The sequence below is a fragment of the Barbus barbus genome (assembly GCF_936440315.1).
Source record: "Barbus barbus genome assembly, chromosome: 7".
Lineage (NCBI taxonomy): Eukaryota > Metazoa > Chordata > Actinopteri > Cypriniformes > Cyprinidae > Barbus > Barbus barbus.
This window is the reverse complement of record NC_136735.1, coordinates 8482823-8505050: the sequence shown is the minus strand read 5'-3', so window position 1 is coordinate 8505050 and position 22228 is coordinate 8482823. Positions and strand designations below refer to the sequence as shown.

The 22228-nt window shown below is 35.1% G+C and overlaps 1 protein-coding gene across 1 annotated transcript; it reads right to left on the bottom strand.

Annotated features, from left to right (window-relative positions):
* Nucleotides 1-19689: 19689 nt before the first annotated feature.
* Nucleotides 19690-21507, bottom strand: LOC306872569 (C-X-C motif chemokine 11-like). The gene is made up of 4 exons (XM_079421176.1): nucleotides 21259-21507; nucleotides 20962-21085; nucleotides 20514-20612; nucleotides 19690-20274 (listed from the first exon to the last, which is right to left on the bottom strand). The coding sequence occupies exons 1-4, from the start codon at nucleotides 21323-21325 to the stop codon at nucleotides 20226-20228; spliced, it is 339 nt and encodes a 112-aa protein (XP_079277302.1). The 5' UTR covers nucleotides 21326-21507; the 3' UTR covers nucleotides 19690-20225.
* Nucleotides 21508-22228: the final 721 nt, after the last annotated feature.

Here is a 22228-nt window from a genome sequence, read left to right as displayed (position 1 = left end):
GCTTAAATGACAAGAAAGGATGATTGTCTGAAGGAGTCTTTTGATGATCTTGGAAGGTGTGAAGGCAAAATTTGAAAATCCTCAAATGACTTTTGGCCTAAAATTGATTGATAATTTATACATCCTAAATGTGATATATTTAAAACTGTAGTTATTGTGTGTGCTGTGTGTTTCTTAAATGCCGTTTACATTGAACATAGGCATTATTGATTTCTACAAACAAAACAAAAAACATCTGTTCCGGTGCACCTGTTTTATTGATTTCAGATAATACTCTGTCCACAGATAATTTTATTAGTTCTTTTTCATATAGCTTTTTTCTTTACTTTGAGAAGCCATGCAATAAAATTTATTGGCAACCTTATTGTTAAAACTGTGAATGTGGCTTCATCCACAAGTTTCATTTCTCGATATGGTCAGTGACATCCTCCCTCTTTTAACATCATGTTTTTCAGCCATCGTTGGCTATTGATAAACTCATGGACTGAAGCAGTAAGTTCATTGGGAGTTCTTAATGGCAACAAAGTGGAGACAGTGAGTACGTATTGTACCAAGTAATTGTTGGAACGTAAATGTGACTGGAGCTGAAAGTCTAATGCAATTATTACATTATTTAAAGCATGAAGTGTTAAATGGAGTTGACCCCCAAGGGAACAGAGAGTTGCTAACCAATTACATCTTAATTGAACATGATCTTGCACACACTGAACACATCAGCCAAGTGAATTACATCAATTTCTATTATTCTGACCTTAGAACTTCTGATTCTGATTCACGAGTTAGATTGTTTGAAACCATGCATGTGTTAAAGACACATCTTTGTCTATCCAGAGCACATCAGGAATATATTACACAAAATTAATTTTGTAGTAATTCATTTATATTATTTTATTATTTCTAGTTAGATTCTAAATATAAATATAGGCGTATATGTTTCTATATCTGTTTATTTTGCTGTGTTGTTTTTTTGTTTGTTTGTTTTTTTTCTGGACATGAAATAATTTATATGACGTTTATTTAAAAGACATTTTGTATACATAAATGGAATTGTCTACATGGACTTGATACGACAAGATCATGTTGACCGTTCTGATCCTAGCAAATGAGTTTGTAAATTAGCCAGTGTCAAGATAGTCAGCAGATTCATTTAAAAAGCAAATAGAGACGCTTTATTCGTATGCTTGAAGGTATTTTCAAAGGATTATCATTTTAATAATGCCTTTCCGTCACAGAGTTACAATCTGTAGTTACAGAGCCGTGTGTCTGGTGTCCTGCAGCGTCGCACTAATTTGCCACTGACAGGGATTAAAGCATTCACCAATGAAAGAGCCTGTGGCCATTAGCTTAAAACGACCAATCAAGCGGATATTATCAGGTAGAGTGTGTCTGACACATACAGCCAGAATCAAAACAGTGACTCATACGTACACCAGGTGTCTGTTTGAAGTCATTCTGCTTTTCATTCTAGAGTTGTTTTTCACTTGAAGAAGTCATTTTGCTGTGAAGTCTAGTTTGAATAAATTTAGAGTTAGACATTCACTTGAAAAGAATTGGATATTCATTTGTGGTGGCATAGGTTTAATTTGAATGTTTCAAACATTCATTTGAAAATCTTACACCTGTGACTTACACAAAGTAGGTTGCAACAAATGCGGTTGGTATATGTTTTGCCAACCTTGAATAAAAGCAGGAGTTTGTTGTGGCACAATAGTGCAGACACAACATTCATTTTCAGTTTAATTTTCATAGATAAGCGCAAAAAATCTGAATGTTTAGTGATAAAGTCACCAGGAATAAACACATCAAAGGCAAAGACCACCCCTAGCGGCACCCATGATATACCTTTGATGATATGAATACCTATTAAAAGAATAGTTCACCCAAAAATGAATGTTTGATGAAAATGAACTCACCTGCAGGCTGTTCAAGATATAGATGAGTTTGTTTCTGCATCAGAACAGATTTGGCTAAATTTAGCATTACATCACTTTCTCACCAATGGTGAGTGAATGGGTGCCATCAGAATGAGAGTCCAAACAGCTGATGAAAACATCACAATGATCCTTAAGTAATCCACACAACTCTAGTCCATTAGTTAATCTCTTGTGAACAAGACAAAAAAAATTTAAACCATCCTCCAGTGAAAAAGTCCATCCCCTATTGTCCCTTAACATCAAAATCCACCAACATATTTAAAACTGCTTTTTTGTGTGTGTGTTTTGAGTCACACAAAATGACTTTTTTAATGGAGATTAACAGATCCATTTAATGGATAGAGGACTCGCATTTTAGCCAGAAGCAACGGCTTGAAGTTAAAAACATCTTAATGATGGATTTTTTTGCAAAAAACCCACAGCTTTTCATTTCATAAGATGTTAATTGATGGACTGGACTGGAGTGGTGTGGATTACTTATGGATCATAGTGATGTTTTAATCAGCTGACTCTCATTCTGACGGCACCCATTCACTGCAAAGGTGATGTAATGCTAAATTTCTCCAAATCCGTTCCTATTAAGAAACAAAATCTTCTTGGATGGCCTGAGGGTGAGTACATCTTCAGCAAATATTCAATTTTGATTGAATTATTCCTTTAATGAGCAATTTCAATCACTTGTTTCACTTATTCCAAATGTTTTATTTTCAAGTTTTGTAAAAGTAAATTAAATTTCATTGAAGTTAAATGCATTTAAATATTGATGATACAATTCACTCCTTTCCAAACAACCTACATGAATGGGTCAGAGCCATTCAAATGTGGCTTTATATTTGTGTAGACCATGGAAAAACACTGGCCTCAGTGATGCACGTCAGCTTTGTGCTGAAGAAACAAAATGCTTTTGGCTTTTTGGCCTTTTTTGTTCAACCAGGTGGCACAGAGCAACCTTTTGAGGTTCTTTTAGCGTCTCCTTTGGTTGTGAACTAAAGGGAAAAAAAGAAGAAGCAGAGAAAGAAGGAATGAATAAGGGGTGAAGTTTTATATTGTGCCTTTTGTAAATGTGCCAAAGCAGCCTCAGTTTTGAAAAGCCCAGCACAAAGCATATTCCTTTATAAACAATGCAAAGTATGCTGGGGTGAAGCAGAAAAGTGCTAAATCCTCTCAAAGAGGGGATGAATCTTTCATGAATGAGACACACTTCCCTTGTTAAAAGAGCAGAGTGGAACACGTTCACATATGAACACACACATCTGCGCACACTCGACACATAAATAAGAAGAAGCCTGCGCTGCCACGCTCAGACAACAAAATGCGAAGCTGTTTGGATTTCTCCCACTAACGATGTGAATTATAAATGAGAGTCTGTAATTTGGAGGAAGTTGTGAGCTGGTGATTGCTTATCAAGTCTCAGTTTCTGCTGAACTCTAAACAAAAATAAAAGACAGTTTTAGGGGAAGGAGTCATTTTGTTCTTTTATATTCAGTGTAGCATACACTCACTGGACACTTTATTATGTACGCCTCCCTGGTACCGTGTTGGACCTAATTCTGCTTTCAGAACTTCCTTAATTCTTTGTGGCATAGATTCAGCAAGGTGCTGGAAACAATCTTTAGAGATTTTAGCCCAAAGCATCACACTGATGCTGCAGATTTGTTGGCTGCACATCCGTGAGGTGAATCTCGCATTTCACAGCATCCCAAAAGTGCTCTACTGGATTGAGATCTGGTGACATGTTCAAGAAACCAGATTGATATTATTTGAGCTTTGTGGCATGGTGCATTATCCTGCTGGAAGCAGCCACACTGCTGTCATAAAGTGATGGACATGGTCAGCAACAATAGTCAGGTAGGCTGTGGTGTGTAAACAGTGCTCAATTGGTACTGAGGGGCCTAAAATGTGCCAAGAAAATATCCCTCACACTATTACACCACTAGAAGCCTGCTCCGTTGATACAAAACAGGATGGATCCATGCTTTCATGTTGTTTACTACAAATTCTGATCCTACCATCTGAATGTTGCAATAGAAATCGAGACTCATCAGACCAGGGAACCATTTTCCTATCTCCTGTTGTCCAATTTTGCTGAGCCCGTGCAATTTGTAGCCTCAGTATCATGTTCTTAGCTGACAGGTGTGCTGTTGTAGCCTATCTGCTTCAAGATTAGACTTTAAAAAAAAAAAACATTTTTAAATATGAAGGTGAGTAAACAATCACCTGTATAGCATACGTACTATCAAAGCCAGACAGATTACTTGAGGAAAGCTTTATTCATCTCATTTGTGCCACCTGCAGAAGCTCATTTGCTGTGCGTGACATCCACATCCACTGGAACCACGTAATTCTTATGAGGTGCTGTGGTAACCTTTTCTGTTTTCACTATTTTTGTATAGTACACTTACAGCTAATTTCACAGTTGCATGGATACAGGGGAATTTAATTTGAACAGGTAAATCAATTTCAACTCCCTGATCCACTGTATTTAAGAGTTGGACCGTGAAAAAAAGGGCTTGATTTGACTCAAGTCTTTGGGGGTCCGCAATGTTGTTATTATTTATTGGGATTGGGGAAAATGTGTTTGACTTGATGCCCTAGGTTAAATAACATATTTGCATTAATTATTATAAACACTGCAGCTCACTGACTGATTAAATAATTCTTTTTATTTGGTTTTGTCTGCTTATTAGGAGCACATGGATTTCATAAGTGAAGGATTGAAATTCTGTTCCTTTCCTAAAGATTAGGAAAAACTCTGCAGCAACAACCCAAAATAAAATAGCTGTCACAAGGTATTGTAGGCACACAATATCCACTAAGCAAACAAAATAAAGGCCCAAACTAATAAAGAACCAACAACAAAAAAAAAAACACAGAAGACGTGAGGGATCAAAAGAAGAAAAATGATATTACCATATACGGCAGGGAGGACAGATAGAAAGAGAAAGGGTTTCTTGGGGGACTATTGCACTCTGTGGTTAGCCAAGCACTGCTGAGTTCTGAGTCTTCACATTCATCTACCACAAGAGATTTCAAACAGCTTCTACAGCAGCACAGCTGAAAACACTGAGTACTTGTGTGTTCTAGACCAGATGCTTTTAAACTTTTGATGCCAAGGACCCCCAAATATGATGACACTATAGTATAGCACTCTAAAAAAAATGGTGCTATATAGCACTAAAAGTGGTTCTTGGCTCGTAATCATAGGGGAACCACTTTTGGTGCTATATAGCACCATATCTTAAAGGTGCTACACCTTTGTCAAATGGTGCTATCTAGAACCATAAGAGGTGCCATATTGCACTGTATTTCTTCAACAAAAAATGGTGCTAAACAGCACCATCAGTGGTTCTTTGGCTCGTAAAGAACCTTTAAAGGAGCTTAACAGGTTCATTGTACGGCAGTGGTGCTATATAGCACCTTTATCACCCCAAAGAACCACTGAAAAACCTCTGAAGAACCATACAGGAGCTTAACAGGTTCTGTATATGGTAGCAGTGCCAAAGAACCGGTGATTTGGTACTATACAGCACCAAAAGTGGTTCCCCTATGATTACAACCCAAAGAACCACTTTTAGTGCTATATAGCACCATTTTTTTAGAGTGATACCATTCAAATATTTGGGTAAGTACGTTTTTTTAAAGAAATCTCTTATTCTCAGCAAGGCATATTGGATCAAAAATACAGTAAAAACAGTACTATTTTGAAATCTTATTAAAATTTCAAATAAGAGGTTTTCTGTCTATAATTTAAAAATGTAATTGATAAGCTGATTTTCCTTTCCTCCATTCAGTGTCACATGGTCCTTCAGAAATCGTTCTAATATGGTGATTCGGTGCTTCAGAAATTTAATATTATTTCATAAACTTCAGTTGTTCTGTTTAATATTTTTGTGGAAACCATGATGATAGTTGAAATAGAAATGTTTTGAAGTATTAAAAATGCTTGTCAATTAATTTTTTTCAATGCATTTTATTCCGTGTGAGGAAAAATGTTAATATTGTTGTCCTAAATTAAATAATTTTATATTGTGTTTTTATATGTTTTATAGCTTTTTTTACTGTCACTGTACTAGAAAACAAACTAAATTATGCTTTTGTGGGGGAAAAGTGAAAGAAAAACAAAACAAAACAAGTTAACAACAGTTAACATATTAATTAACACCTAATTTAATTTTGTGTGTTTCATACTGATTTATGAAGACTGAACACAACAGTCAACTAATTGAATTTCAGTCAATGGTATTAGTTAATGCATTTTCAGGCATACAGTACATGACTGCTTATAGATTCAGGAGGAGAGAGAGACTGTCCAGCTGCAGAAAAACGTGTAAGAGGTGGAGCAGAAGAGCTTGCTTTATCCCTGCCTCCTTCCTTTTTTATTTGCCCCTACATGTATTTTGTCTCCTAATTCCCACCTCTCTGGTTTGAAATTTACATTTCCTCTTGCCCACTGGGCTGTTGATGGATGCAAAGTGGCATCTGAAGACACTGCTCAGAGCCGCCCAACTAGAGTAGACCGCAGTGCAAGGCACTGAGCCATAGCTTTGAGAATCACTTCATGGAGAGAAACAGGTGAATGAATACAAATGCATTATTAATAATATCATAATCTAAATAATCTAGCTTTGTATGAGGAACAAATTGACATTTAAGTCATTATTCAGAGGTAATATTTTCAGCGGTATCTCTTAAATGTCATTCATGTCTCCTTATTTAAACTTTAAGAACTGCAGGTATATGTTTGGTTTCATTGACATAGTCCAAAGAGAAAAGCACAGGGTTTGGAAAGTGTTATTTGATGTTAGTGAAAATTTTCCCTGTGAATATTTTACTTTTTTAATTTTTTTCCTCATGAGATGAAGGTTGCTAATTTTTTATAGGAAATTTCAAGTTCTAAAATTTGTGGGGGACATCAAGAAACACTGGATGCTATAATACAAAAAAATATTTTTTCTTTTGTGTTTCATGGAAAAAATTAACAACATATGGGTTTGGAACGACATGAAGGTGAGTAAATAATGAGAGCATTTTCATTCACTTAAGCAACATCAAGTTTAAGTATCTCCTTAACCAGGCTTGATAACCTTACAGCGGTACAAACAGATAGAAGAGGCAATGGGTTTATTTACTCACATCAATTGTACCATTAGGCCGCTAGTCTGAAAACATCCTTCATGCTCTTTCCCAAGTACACAGTTAGCACTTAATGCCTGTTAGCGGTCCTACACACATGCGCTAACACTAAGAGACTTTACCCTCTGATGAATTGGTACTTGACTGAATAAAATCAATAGCAGCAGGTATGTGGCTTTGTGGTCAAATGCATACAGTCACCATTGTTTTACACAATTGTGCGACTTTGGCGTCATTCTTTGAGGACAGAATGAGGACGAGTGGTCTGTTTTATCAAGCTATCACTTTGAAAGCTTTCAGCCTTGACAAACTGGGCAGCCCATGCCCTAGCAATGACTTCAAATGTATATGCATTGCATTTTACATTGAGATATTTTTTAAATGTCTTTAAAGTGGGTAATGAGCGATGTGTGCTGTTTTCTCTGGCCCTATTCACTTTCTCCGCTATTGCCATATTGTTCTCTGTTGTCTGCGTAGCATCTTTAGCATAGTCTTTGATGCTGTTGTCAGTGGAGCGTTACGAGTCGACAGCGGCGTTCAGCCGAAACGGTTCAAGGCCATTATGTGACGATCTCCGCAACTCAGAAGAGAAAATAACCAGAGGCAGTCCAACAGTGCATCCAAATATATTCAAAAGGGCCAGGTAATAAGCTATATCCCTTTATTTTATGAAGATGACATTCTGTCAGTACAGTCGTGTTGCAAAACTGGAATAAAAACCAAGCTGTGCTAGCGGTGTGAGGTGTGTCCTGTTCAGGGGAACAGAGGCATAGTGAAAGGGCTTTCACAGGGAAAACAATTTGAAAGCGACAAAGTCACTGGACATCATTTTGCAATGTGAGCATGGGCAGCAAATTCATTTTGTTTTTTTGTTGTTGTTGTTGTTTTTCAAATTTACACGGGTTGCCAGATTGAGGACATGCAACAAAAACCAAGCCTTAACACACCAAGGACAATAACTATAAAGATAATGATAAAATATAGTTCTGTAAATCTCTCAATTTTAAAAAATTCTCACTATTAAAGAATAGCAGAGTCCACACCACAGCGGGCACAAAGAAACAATATCCTTGGAATCATTTTCAGTGCAATTGTTTTTTCCAGCTGATGTATGATAAAAACATTGACAGCCAATTTAAAGCGACAGGCCCATGTGCACTTAGAAAAAAACAGACGATATTGTCTGCGGGTGTGGACGCCAGTTATCGTTACACTGTTAGTTGATGCACTGATTTATACACATTTTAATATGACTCTGGGCATAGGGTTATTTAGATGGATGCCATAGTTTTTTAGGTTAGGTAGAATTTGCCATCTCTGACCCAGTTCATTTGTTGGCTTCCATGTATGCAGCAAGCTTATTAAATACTATTGGGTAAATTGGCAGTGAGTGGAATCATAAGGACCAAAATTTATACGAAACATACATTTCAAAGTAGAATATTAGGCTGTAGCATTGTTTTTCAGAGAAATAAGTATGTGAACTTAGCATGTTTCCTAAATATCTGCAAACATATGGTATTTTTATACTATTAGCTACAGTTTTTGATTTCGATAATGTATGAGTAAATGTTTAAACATTAAACATTAAAGTTAACATTAAAGTTTAAACATTAAAACATTAAAATGTATGCTTTAGCACTATTCATTGTTCATTTGTTTACCAATGTAGTTAACTAATTTTAACACATGAAACCTCATTGCAAAGTGTTACCAATATTTATCTTAGATGTTACTTGTATTATTTTTACAAAAAATAGATCTGTGTTTGCATATTCACCATTTTTGCCATTTCAGCTTTATTTGTTAGCCCATCACTATGATCTTGTAAAAAGAAATTGCCAGATACTGTAATCAAATACTTCACACTCACTTTGACCCGGTCATTCACCAGATGCTGACAGTTTTCCACTTCATAGCTCCTAACGTTCAAGCCTTCAGTCTTGCCTCATTGGACAGCAGATCAATATTGAGATTGTAGTCATTCAGTGGTGATCAGCCTGTAAGTAAGGACAGTCTGGACACAGCCGCTGTCCTGCACATGCACTTGTGAAACTTACTTTTATGGGACTCTTTCAAAAGACTTCACACACTGTATGTAAAATTTTCATTTTCATTCACAACCAGCATCAAGTGCAATGGGTCAACGTTATTTTGGACAAAAACCACTATCTGATCAGTAAAGACCTGCTCTGTGTATACACACACACACACAAACACAAAATATTTTATTTATTATTAAATAATAAAACAAATCAAAGGAATAAGTGAAAAATTATCATTTATAATACATAATAAAAAATAAAATTCTCTCATTTACTAATTACTTTGCGCTTTTATATTAGTGTCACCTACTGTCAAAGTGAATAGGTATTTTCATTCATCCTGTCTGCCATTTTTGTGCATAAACAGAAAAATCACATCATCACATCATCAGAATTCTCGTGCTGAACTATCGTGTTGAACTGAACAGGCCTTGAAGTGAAGAAGAAATGTAGACTGTGATCATTAGATATAATATCACCACAAACCTTGCAAACTTACTACAAATTACACTATACTAAAATCTTGGTATTTGGTAAAAAAATAAATAAAAAAAAAGTGGTAATTTTAAATGCAAGCAAGCAAGCCAGCTCTTCTGACATTTTTCTATTCAATATCCAGTGTATTTTTTGTTGGTCTTATTACGCCTCATTCAACATTCACCTGGCTTTGACCTAGTCTTTACCTCAGCCACCCTGGGGCTGACCGGCATAGCTGATGTAGAGAAAGTCACCTCACCGCACAGGCTGTCAACGCTCAGATCTGACTCTGTGTCAGTTTGAACCCTGGTCGACAGAGGTCTGCACGTGCTACAGTGAGGGCAGAGCTAAATGTGCATCATTCAGGGATTACAGAACGTTGCTGGAGACATCAGTCCATGCATTTAATGCTGGACTAACCAGCTTTACGTCAGTTCTGCTTTGATCATTTTTCTCTGGAGAACCCCCGAGGTAAAGCTATGTTAGCAGAAACTTTCAGCGTCAATAGGAGACCTACAATAGCTTCAGGTGAATTCTGACGTCCTGCTGGTGTTGAACACCACGTCCAACCGCCCTTTGACGTCAGTGCTGATTTTTGTCATCCCGAGACTGAAAATACCCTTCAGAGATTCTTGTCTGAACAATGAAGTTTGTGCTTCTCTGCTCACCATGAACAGAACCACATGGTTAAAAATATTGAAAGGGGTCAGGAATAATTTATCTTTTCATGATCATCTTCAACTCTTTCTCTGACTCTTTCTCCAATTCGTTAATTGGAATTAATTGGTACATTTTTGCTGCTGTGCCTTTAAAACTGATAAGATGCACCACTTTTCAGCACAAACTTGTGAGTTGTGGATTTGCTGTCTGTCTGTTATTCTATATACATGTGTGTCTGTCCGTCCATCTATCTACTGTATCTACCTGTGTCTGTCTGTCTGTCTGTCTATCTATCTACTGTATCTACCTGTGTCTGTCTGTCTGTCTGTCTGTCTGTCTGCCTGCCTGTCTGTCTGTCTGTCTGTCTGTCTATCTATCTATCTATCTATCTATCTGTCTGTCTGTCTGTCTGTCTGTCTGTCTGTCTGTCTGTCTATCTATCTATCTATCTATCTATCTATCTATCTATCTATCTATCTTAGTTTTAATGTTCTCTTTGGACTGTGGAGGAAGTTTTGAGTTCTGAAAGTTACGAAATGTTCATTGTACTCTTTTATTTGAAAAGATCAAGGCAAATTTGATTCCTCATAATATGACCCCTTTAAGGTACTAAACCTGAGAAGGTCGAGATCCACTGTATTACTTTACACGGAGTTCCTCTCAGGTTGTTCTTTGACATTTCTCCTCCAGAGCTATTTAGCGCTCTCCAGGCACACCCCTATCTCAGTTCTCCTTATAAAAGTCAATTTCATTCTGTCTCTCAGTGACCATAAATCTCTGATCCAATGCCTTGGGTCATGTAGGTACATTCTCATTTTCCCTGACCCTTTCTTACCTTCATCTCCTGTCCGTTGCGTCCTTTCTCATTAGGGGCTTTCCATCTGCTGAAACAGGGCTTTGAGATCTCCGCTCTCCTTCCTTCAAAAACTCTCTCTTCTCTATTCCCTGTCGCGATGTTCAATCTGTCTCATAGTCTAGTGAGGGCCTTCCTCCATCTGTACTATCTCCCTTTTTGCCCTTTTAATTCTCCTTGATCTGCCATCTCTCTGCTTTTAATAAGCATGATCATTCTATTTCTTGGAGAGGAAAAACCTTAGAGTCATTTAAGAGTTACTTGACACTGGTGGGAGTATGTCATGGTTTGTTCAGCTTGTCATGTAACGGTTTCGTTTCTGTTTCTTTTGTTGTGGTGGCTTGCGTCTTGTTTTCTATCTCTTTTGGATCTTCAGAGGGCTCATACTCTAGAATTCTTTATGTTTGTTCTTGAGAAAGACGGTGGGGGGGGGGGGGGGGGGGGTGTTTTCTGAAGGATGCATGTTGCAAACACACAAAAAAAACATTCTCAGACTTCTTTGGTGTATTTTTGTGCCTGACAAAAGATGTCAAAAGTCTGTGCCCGACAGAAGATGTCAAACATCACCAGCAACAAAGATGTCGCTTTTGAAATCTGAAACTCATTTGGGAATCAAAGTAACGCTCCAGGATGAATTGGACGGAGTTTGGTTTACAGTTACATGTCATGCGACAGCTGCATGTACAGATGCAACTGTTGCAAGTTGTTTTATTTTATATATTTTTTCAGCAACTAATGCAAGTGATTAAAATATCAATGAACAAATAAATGTTCTGTTATTAGAGATCAATCAATCTCTAAAAAGATCATGTTTTTTAAACATGAGACCAGACAGAAATTTTTTTCAGATTTAGAGTCCAACCAATATGAAAAACGTAATTTCATTTAATTTTTTATGTTTTCGTTACATATTTATATAATTTGCACAATGATTGTATTGTTCTGCTGCTTTTGACATAGCAATAATAAATCATGACATTTTAATTCATTTTAATGTTTCTGTATTGTATTTAATCATATACAAATATTTTATATTGTCGAGGTCTATTTAATTGTTAAGTTTATAATGCTCAGAGTTTCGAGAATGAGCGGCTGAGTTCTAAAATAAAGCAAATATGATTTTCATATTATTAATTATAGTAAAGTATATAACATAACTGAATAAATAATCATTTAAAATATTATTTGCTTTATTATTAAATTATTATTGTTGTTATTGCTATTATTATTATTATCATCGGTAATAATAATAATGTGTATTAGTAATAATAAGTAACCATTTAATAATATTTGCTTAATTATTGAATTAGTACTAGTAGTAGTAATGACAATGATATTTTAAATGGTGAATAATAAGAATAAGAATAATATGTGTGACATATAAGACAAATCATATCTGACTAAATAACCATTTTATATTTTCAAAATAATTTTTGCATTAATTAATGCATTTATGGAATTAAAATGAAACACTTGTGACGAGATGACTCTCACATTATATATAAATATTGTGCAAAAGTGTTACTTTAAATAATAAATCAAATACATTAACTGTGAACCTGTGCATCTGTATATTTATCAGTGTGTGCCAGAGAAAAACTGTTATACATGATAAACATAGAGTCGAACTCATAATATAAAAGCTTTAAAACTTTAATTTACATAAAACTGCACAATTGCAAGGTTGTGACATTAAATGCAGATTATACCATTTTCTTCAGATAAAATATTAGAATAACTGATAATACTGTTTCTCAGCCTCTTCTCTGTTGGATTTCTTGAATGCGCTTCTTTATACTAGTACCAGTGTCAGTGTTTTAGACTCTAACTGAACACTGTGTGTCGCTCAATATGACAGTGAACTACAGCAGCCAGCTTTGACGCAAATTGCCTCTGAAAACTTACTCACAAGTGCTGGAAAGCTATCAGAGGCTTCTGTGCCACATTATTGTCGCCATGCTCAAAAACTTTCATACAATTTGTCGCCTGTCCGGAGCTGGGATATCAGTTTGAGGGTCACGCTGCAACAGTGTGCAGGGTGAAGCACTTATAGTCTCTGAGTGAGCCTGTGAATAACTAAGAGTCTGATTCGGGATGACATCTCTTAGATGGGGACAAATGGGGGGCTGGGCCCTCCACTTGCTTCCTCTGACCCTTGACACAACTCCTTTTGTGGTGCTGCAAGGGGTGGGTCACCTGTGTTTTTTTCAGAGAGAACCAGATTAAAAGGTTAATGGATTCAGTTCAGTAGAACTGCCAATCCTTTACAGTGGGCACACCAGGGTGAGAGCAGATTTGTTCGGCATATTGATGCAGGGGAGGACGGTTTTGAAGGTGCCTCTGCTGCCCCCTTTGGGCGATTATGTGTCATTACAAGCTCAAAACATTAAAATCGAGTTGCACAGAAAAGATATAATAATTATAAAAAAAAAAATATATATATATATATATATATCACTCAATAAACAAGTGTGTACTATTTTTTTATGGATTTCCAAAAGCAAAGAAAAAAAATTTAACACTTCCAGCAGAAGTGCATGACTTAAAAGCTATACCGTTTCAACTGTAGCAATTGCAAAGATAAAATGTATATTCTAATTTTAATGAAGAAACAGATCTTCATATTAATATGTGACGTTAAAATATTAATTATGAACAGTTGTTTTATTGCTGTTATATGTTATGATTAATTTGCTGTCAGACTGTCTGTCAAGTTCGATTCAGTGGATGCTTGGCTTATTTATTTATTTAACATATGAATTATATTATCTGATATTATGTATTTAATGAGATATTGTTGTTTTGTAGCTTGCTAAGTTATTACATTTTAAAATTTTAAAATAACCTTTTTCTATTTAAATATATTTTAAAAATGTATTCCTGTGCTGCAAAGCTGAATTTTCAGCATCATTCCTCCAGTCTTCAGTGTCACATGATCCTTCAGTAATCATTCTAATATGTTGATTTGATACTCAAGAAACATTTCTTACTGTTATCAGTGTTAAAACCAGTTGTGCTGCTTAATATTTTTGAGGAGAATGTGATACTTTTTTCAGGATTCTTTGATGAGGATTTATTTGAAGTAGATTTTTTTTCTGTCTTTATTCTCACTTTTAATCCAATAATTGCATCCTTACTGTATAAAAGTATTAATTACTGTTTTTAAAATGACTTGTGTAGATGTGAACTAATCAGAAGGTCTCCATGTTAATAATACATTATAAAGGTAACATGATTTTTAGGATTTGCAGCTGAAGAACAGAATTATGACAGTTTTACCTTACATTCTCTAAAGCACAAAGGGTGAAGAGAACTCAGAGAGATGATAAATTATTAGTGGAGCTTACTAAGGCAAGGTTCACTAATATTGCTCATACCTATTATATTTTCCACCCAAAGCATAGAGATAAGACATATCAAATCAATTAAATTCAGTCAACACCCATATCTAGAAGATCAGAACATCACAGAGGCCTGAGGATGGGGTCTTTTTACTCTGGACAGTAAGAAACCGCTCAGAACACCTGCCTAGCAATGCTCCAGAAACCACACAGCAACCGTTGTTTAGCAAGTACTGCAAAAGTTGGGAGAGACACTGTTGAGTTTTTTTAAGAACTTTTCTAACAGTGTGTGTGTGTGTGTGTGTGTGTGTGTGTGTGTGTGTGTGTGTGTGTGTGTGTGTGTGTGTGTGTGTGTGTGTGTGTGCTGTTGTGTTTTTGCATGCGTAACAGTCCTTCATCTGAATGCTCCACGAGCCACAGTAGGTGACTGGACTAAAGAACCCGAGTCAGTGACCAGAAACAATGTTCAGACTGTTCCAGCTTATGTCCTGCAGGCAACTTGTCACCTCAACACACAGCTGACTGGAGTGCTGCACAAGGCCACATTTTAGGTCTGCATCTTCATTTAAATGCACAGAAGTATAAGTATAATAAGCAAGTATAATTATTATTATTATTATCATCATCATCATCATCATTGTTGTTGTTGATGTTGTTATCAAACACTACTGATATTGTTATTTCATTGGACTTGATTGAAGAAACAAACCTTTAATGAAATGTACTGTATAATAACTGAATAAATATAAAGTAACTGAATAAATATAATTTTAATATAACAAAAATTATTTGTGATTTGTGATCTTAAAATGAAGGACACTCTTTTTATTGCTGTATAGTGCAATGATTATGTTGCATCATAAGCATGATGACTGGCTGTCAAGTTCAAAGCAATTTTTCAGAAAAGTTTGACATGTCTGTTTAATATAAGATATAATATATCATCTAATAGTTACATATTTAAAAGAGCTATTTACCCCTCAAGTAGATTTATCATTATTATTATTATTATTATTGCCAATGATAATAATAATAATAATAAATTGATTTTGAAAAATTTTAAATATTCTTATATTCTAATTCTAAAATGTAAATAATAATAATAATAATAATTGTAATATGTGACGTTAAAATATTAATTATGAACAGTTGTTTTATTGCTGTTATGTTATGATTAATTTGCTGTCAGACTGGGTGTCAAGTTCGATTCAATGGATGCTTGGCTTATTTATTTATTTAACATATGAATTATATTATCTGATATTATGTATTTAATAAGATATTGTTGTTTTGTAGCTTGCTAAGTTTTGCTAGTAGCTTGTAGCCGCAGCTTGACTTTTGTTGAACTACTTTATATCATAAGCTTGACAAGCTTCGGTTTCAAAGTAGCTTCCCGACATTGGTCCGTGAGCGTGTGATTGGCAAGATGGGACATTATATCAGATTGAACCAAGAGGATAGTCCTTCACTCTGAGATAAATCAGAGAGAGGTGTCACTGTCCACCGTTTTCTGAGATCCAACCACCTGATTGATGTAGCATGTTTTCCTGCCCTGTGAGGATTTATTTATTTTTTTTCAGTCTTGTCATCTGCTGCTTTAATTGAAGTCCAGCATTATTTACAGCTCGCCCCTCTGACCCCCGGCAATCTGCGGAGTCTGTGAATGCGCTTTAAACTGCGCCACATGAATATTGCATACCAGTGGATGTGATATGATTTACTGTTTCCTTTGTTCTGATGGTGACATCAACAATAACTGGGTTCTGTTTCATCATCATAAATAAAATATTTGCAGATCTAACGAACAGCATGGTTGCATGGGAGAGATATACTCAATGAGAATTTTCTAGAAGCTGTATGTCAAATCACCAGGAGCATCATATAGGAAGAATTGACTTCAAAAGAGCTGTGTTTTATGATAGCATGGTTTACTTGCATGTACTTTAGTGCATTGTTGTAGCTTTCGGTTCACTAAAGGAGTTAAACAAACATTGAATAGTACTCTGGTAGGCAGAAAAAAGGTATAAATATTTTATTTATTTATTTATTTATTTATTTACATTGGATTGGATAGTTTGGTTGCTTTTTTGTAATTATTTATTTATTTATTTTATATCATCATATACAATATTATGATAATAAAATTATTGATTCTTAAACTATTTGATTTATATCATAATCTACTTTAAAGTCTGTTTCTTCATTTTAATGTAATTAATAATTATAATATTTAATAATAATAATAATAATAATAACTAGAATGTACATTTCCTGAAGAAAATGTGAGTGGGTGCTTGCAGTGGCAAAACTCGCCACTCGGTTGCTAGGGTACTCTGTTTGGTTGCTAGGGAGTGGCTTGGCAGCTGCCAATGATGAAATTCCAAAGGCTTCTTGTCAGTATGAATGATATAATCCAACTCCCATGCCTCTGTGACATTCAGAATGGAAGATATCCCTCTTTGGATTTTGGTTGCTAGGGTACTCTATTTGGTTGCTATGGAGTTGCTTGGCAGCTGCCAATCATGAAACTCCAAAGGCTGCTTGTCAGTATGAATGGCATAAACCAACTCCCATGCCTCTGTGACATTCAGAATGGAAGATATCCCTCTTTGGATTTTGGTTGCTAGGGTACTCTGTTTGGTTGCTATGGAGTTGCTTGGCAGCTGCCAATGATGAAACTGCAAAGGCTTCTTGTCACTATAACTGCTTTGAAAAGCACCCACTAATTATGAGTGAATACAGACACACACACACATACACACACACAGTACTGTAATGTTTTATACTTGTTTTTGATTTATGTTATAAATCTGACGCTATATAGACATTTTTGAGCCCCAAACTTTAACATTAACCACTGTGTAGCAACATAAAATGTCCCAGAATGCTCCAGGTTGTTTGCTCCTGCACAGTGTACTAAAAGTCACTTTAGATAAAAGCATCGGCCAAGTAACCACAATTTTTAATATACCATCATTGAATTTCAGTAATCTGGTCAGTTTTAAAAATATGGAAACTGTCCCCGGTGGCATGTTCAGGAGTGCTATTACTTTTTTGAAAGCTATTTTGTGCCATATCGCCAGTAACAGTCCATTGCTAGAATTGTAGATTGCCCTTTTGAAGAATTGAATTAAGTTAGGAAGAGAAATGACTGCATTTTTGACCATTTTATATTATTTGAGAAAACACTGAAGGAAAGAGATTTTTCATTACACTAGCAGATTGAGAAACCAAAAATAAAAATAAAAATCAAACACATTCTGGGACTGAAGACTGGCAGCTTCAGCATTAACACTCCTTATGTGGAAGCCTCCAGAAAAAGCGTGAGACTTCACTGAATGCACACATTAAAAAGGAGTTCTGAGTGTATCACACTGAGATCTCAGCTCATGGAGAATCGCTTTGATATTTTATGACACTTTTTTTCTGCATTCCTCTATATGTGTATGAGTGAGAAGTTAAGAACATATTGTATATTACATATAAAACAGAGAGAAATTATATTTTGTGAGTGATTTTGTCATTTAATGTTTATTTATTAATTGATTTGATTTGACTTATTTTTATTTTTGCATATACTCTTGACAACTCTGTAATGGTAAAAAGAACAGAAAAAAGACAATAAATAAATACAATTAAATTAATAAATAAATAGTTTTGTGGAAATCCTATTAAGGAAATGTTTTTGGGAAAATAATGTAAAATATAATGCACAAATCAGGCCATTTTTTAATTAATTAATTAATTTATTTATTTTATTTTATTTTTTATTTTTTTATTTTTTTGCAAAGAACTATAACCTGAATATTCACCTGTGCACACATTTGTGTAGAATAATTGTGGATTTGTTTTATTTGTTTATTTGACCCTGGACCACAAAACCAGTCTTAACCATGTCTTACTTACATTGTACGGGTCAAAATGATTGATTTTTCTTTCATGCAAAAAATCATTAAGATATTAAGTAAAGATCATGTTCCAAGATATTTTGTAAATTTCCTTCCGTAAATATGTCAAAATTTAATTTTTGATTAGCGATATGCATTGCTAAGAACTTCATTTGGACAACTTTAAAGGTGATTTTTTTCATCAATATTTTGATGTTTTGTATCTCGGCAAAATATTGTCAGATACATAACAAACCATGCATCAATGGAAAGCTTATTTATTCAGCTTTCAGATGATGTATAAATCTCAATTTCAAAAAAATGTACCCTTGTGACTGGTTTTGTGGTCTAGGGTCACATTTATGTCCATCTAAATAGAAAATGGCTCAGGTTAGGGTTTCATTTTATTTTAACAACTCTTCTCGAGCCTCAAGCCATCCCTGTTTTGAGTTCAGGCCCAAAACTTGATTTTGCTGCTTCTCTGAGGAGATATGAATTAAAGCAAAGAGACAGAGGGAGACAAAGCGTTGACTGGACTTACAGTGTGGAAATTTATTGAGGATCTATTCTTCCCTCCACTCCCTCTTAGTTAAACCCCGAGAAAATCTTTGATTTCCCCTGAGAGGAGGAAAAGGAGAGTACACACACACACACACAAACCTTTCGGTCAAGTTTACGTCCTCTATGCAAAGAGGTGCTCCGCTGCCCTTTACAACAGTATTGACAGTAACAATATATGATCAACTGAATGATGACATAACAGGATGAAAGCAAAACGAAAATATCTTTAGAAATATTATATTACTTATATAGCCTATGTTTTCTGCTTGAACATGAATGATTTTTATTTTAAAATAAAATAAGCAATGCATCTCCCCCTGTTTATTTCACTCAGTTGTCTAACATGCCAGAACACAACAGCGTGTAAATATAATTAGCTGTAGATGTATGGTTATCTGAAATTGTGTGGTCATTGGCTTTCAATGAATTTTCACTCAATATCTATTTTAACATATTTTAAATTCAGTTCATTGATATAGTGGTTAAAGGTCTGGGCTGGAAGCCAAAAAGGTTTGAACCACACACCCTTGGATAAACGCAGCAGCTAAATAATTACTTTGTCAATCGTGGAACTTTAAGGCATTTTGAGTGTACATTTATAGACATGAGCAGTAGATGGGGCTCATGTAAAATCCACACATAATAAATCTGCAAATAGTGTGAACGACAAAATTTCTGATCTTCCTCCACTTCTGATATCTATGAAATACTGCTACATGTTTCCTACACAATTAATCATACACATATTCTCATATCAAGAGGAAACTATAATGGATTTGGAAAAATAAATGTGCAAAATAACTTGAAATTGGCTTTTATTACAAAACTGAATAAAAGTAGCCTACATTATAAAAATGTTGTGTTAGATAGCCTCAAGATGTGTATCGTGTTAGAAAATGCCATGTCAAAGAAACACTGTAACGCGACTCAATCAGTTCTAACACATCATATATAACATTAAATGGCCTGGTCAGACAAAAATGGTAAAACACATTTGAACATTTGACATGATAAAATAAGTTAAATTATACAACCATATAAATATAGTCATTTAAATACTGTTTGGAATAATGATACATTCAGTGCTTTAGTCATACAGCAAGTGAATTCTAATCCAAATGCTTTTGCCGACAACATCTGCGTCCGGCGGTTACTGGCAGTGCTCCGGGTGTTTTCAGGTCTTCTGTGATTTCCCATCAGCTGCATGAGGCCAACACTCAAATCCCAGGATTATGATTGGCCAGTGCCAGTCATGTGACAGGATGGCATTCCACTCAGAGTTTCCGAATCCCCCTTCTGTCCTCCTGTGCTCTTCTGCACTTTCATTTATGGCTTTAGAAGCAGTTGGATATCTTAAATGTGGAAGTGTTGTTGGTGTTCTTCCTGTTGCAAATTAAAGAAAAAAATGCACACATTAATCTAATGCCTAATATATACAATGCATAAACATTATTTTGTGCGTACAAGTGCATTAAGAAAATTAACAAATTGATTCATATTCTTAGTAAAATTTCTAGTTATTTTTATGTAAACCATCATATTAGATTCGTGGCTAATATTGTTTCGTATTAGTTCATTATTACTGATTGAGAAATGCAAGTGACATAATAAAATGTCAGTACCTTTTCCAGCAAGTCTGCAGGTTAGCTCCTTGTTTTGTTTCTGGACCCAAGCAGCGCTGGACGACTTCAGTTGAGTTATTCACAGGTTTTAGTGTCAGTCTGCAGACATTAGAAAAGCATCAAATTAATAAGATTCAGTCTAGATTAGGATTTCATGCAAACAAAGTTTACTTATTTATACCTTAAGATTCAAGTTTTTAATTAGTCTAACTGAGCTTTTTCAACAGTAAAGTGTATTAAACATGTTAAAATCTCATAATATCTTAAGCAGTGTTGCTTCATAACCAAATTTATCTTATTTCAAGGACTTGAAGAAATAAAATATTGACCTGTAATATATATATATATATATATATATATATACAGCCAGTTTACAAAGTTATAGTGTCCAACTATAAAAATAATATGTAGCATTTTATTATATGCAGGTAAAGAGATTGATACTTACATGATTTCAACCTTGACACACTTTGATCTCACGGGGAAAATAGAGAACTCTTCAATTTCTTCTCTTGGGACAAATTTCTTCAAACTGCTCAAACACCAGCACCTGTCAGGTCCATCAGCTAGGACTGTTAACATAGAAAAGCATAGAAAGATTCATTTATAATGCATAATTCTAACAGAAGATAGTAATTCTGCATAAAAAGCTCTCTAGATCATGCGAAAAAGGCATCAAAAAAGCACCACATTTCTGCAATACCTGACTATAAAAAGCGATATTAAAGTGTCATCAATGTCTTACCTCCACTCAGTTGAATACAAACTACTGCAAGCAGCAGCAGAAGAAGGGATCTGGGTAAAAATGCCATAACTGTAAGAAAGACAAAAAGATCAGCTCCAGTGGTTTGCTGAGCTTTCAGAGAAGGTAGTAAGTCCTAGTGGAGCTGTAGTGAAAGTGTGAGGAGTGAAGCCTCTCCTCTGTCTTTTATAGGACACGAGAGGGATTCCCAGTCCCACAAAATTTCCCAGCAGTCATGCCGTTTGCTACACTGGAATTTCCAGAGCAGGGAGGGAGGGAGGGAGGGAGGGAATGTAAGTGAGACAGAAAGGGGGCAAAGAAGGGAAAGTGAGAGAACTAGTGAATAATTTCAAAGAAATGCAGGTTAGAAATAAAAGAAATAAATAGCTGACTGCACATGATTATTGATTATATATTTACAAAATAGCTCTGTGTGAAAATGTGTTATATAGTTATTTATGTTGTGATTTTATATTAATTAATTTATTTTGTTCAAGTCAAAAAAAAGTTTCTCTTAAACATTTTTATGTATATTACATGCATCATACATTTGGTTAAACTCAAAATAGCCTAAATCTAATCTATTGCAAGCATTTGCACACAAATCTTTGAAATCAAAAGGATTTTTAGATAATGCAGACAAACCCAGTCCAAACATTTGACTCATTTTTCTTAGAGATAAGAAAGTATATTCTCCCTTGATGCATATCAGCATGAGAACATGCAACCACAGCCACTGTCTGGCATGTTGAGGCAGATACAACTCAAAATCATTTAGTCTGACAGGAGTCAGAGGTCTGACTAATGCCCTATTTTCATTTTGTGTCATTTCCCCAGTTTCATTAAATGCAAAATGCACATAGCCTATAGTCCAACATTTAGTCCAGAATAAGTTTTCTATTTCTTTATTTCTTTATTATCATTATTATTTTTCGGTATCATTGCCTTATTAGATCTTAGAAGGCTTTGCTAA

What these genes read in the sequence shown, in the direction of transcription:
- LOC306872569 (XM_079421176.1), bottom strand. Translation starts at nt 21,325, where the DNA reads ATGGCATTTTTACCCAGATCCCTTCTTCTGCTGCTGCTTGCAGTAGTT. An exon ending in TGTGTCAAGGTTGAAATCAT is followed by an intron (nt 20,613 to 20,961) that starts GTAAGTATCAAT and finishes TAATGTCTGCAG; the next exon opens with ACTGACACTAAAACCTGTGA. An exon ending in CTGCAGACTTGCTGGAAAAG is followed by an intron (nt 20,275 to 20,513) that starts GTACTGACATTT and finishes AATTTGCAACAG; the next exon opens with GAAGAACACCAACAACACTT.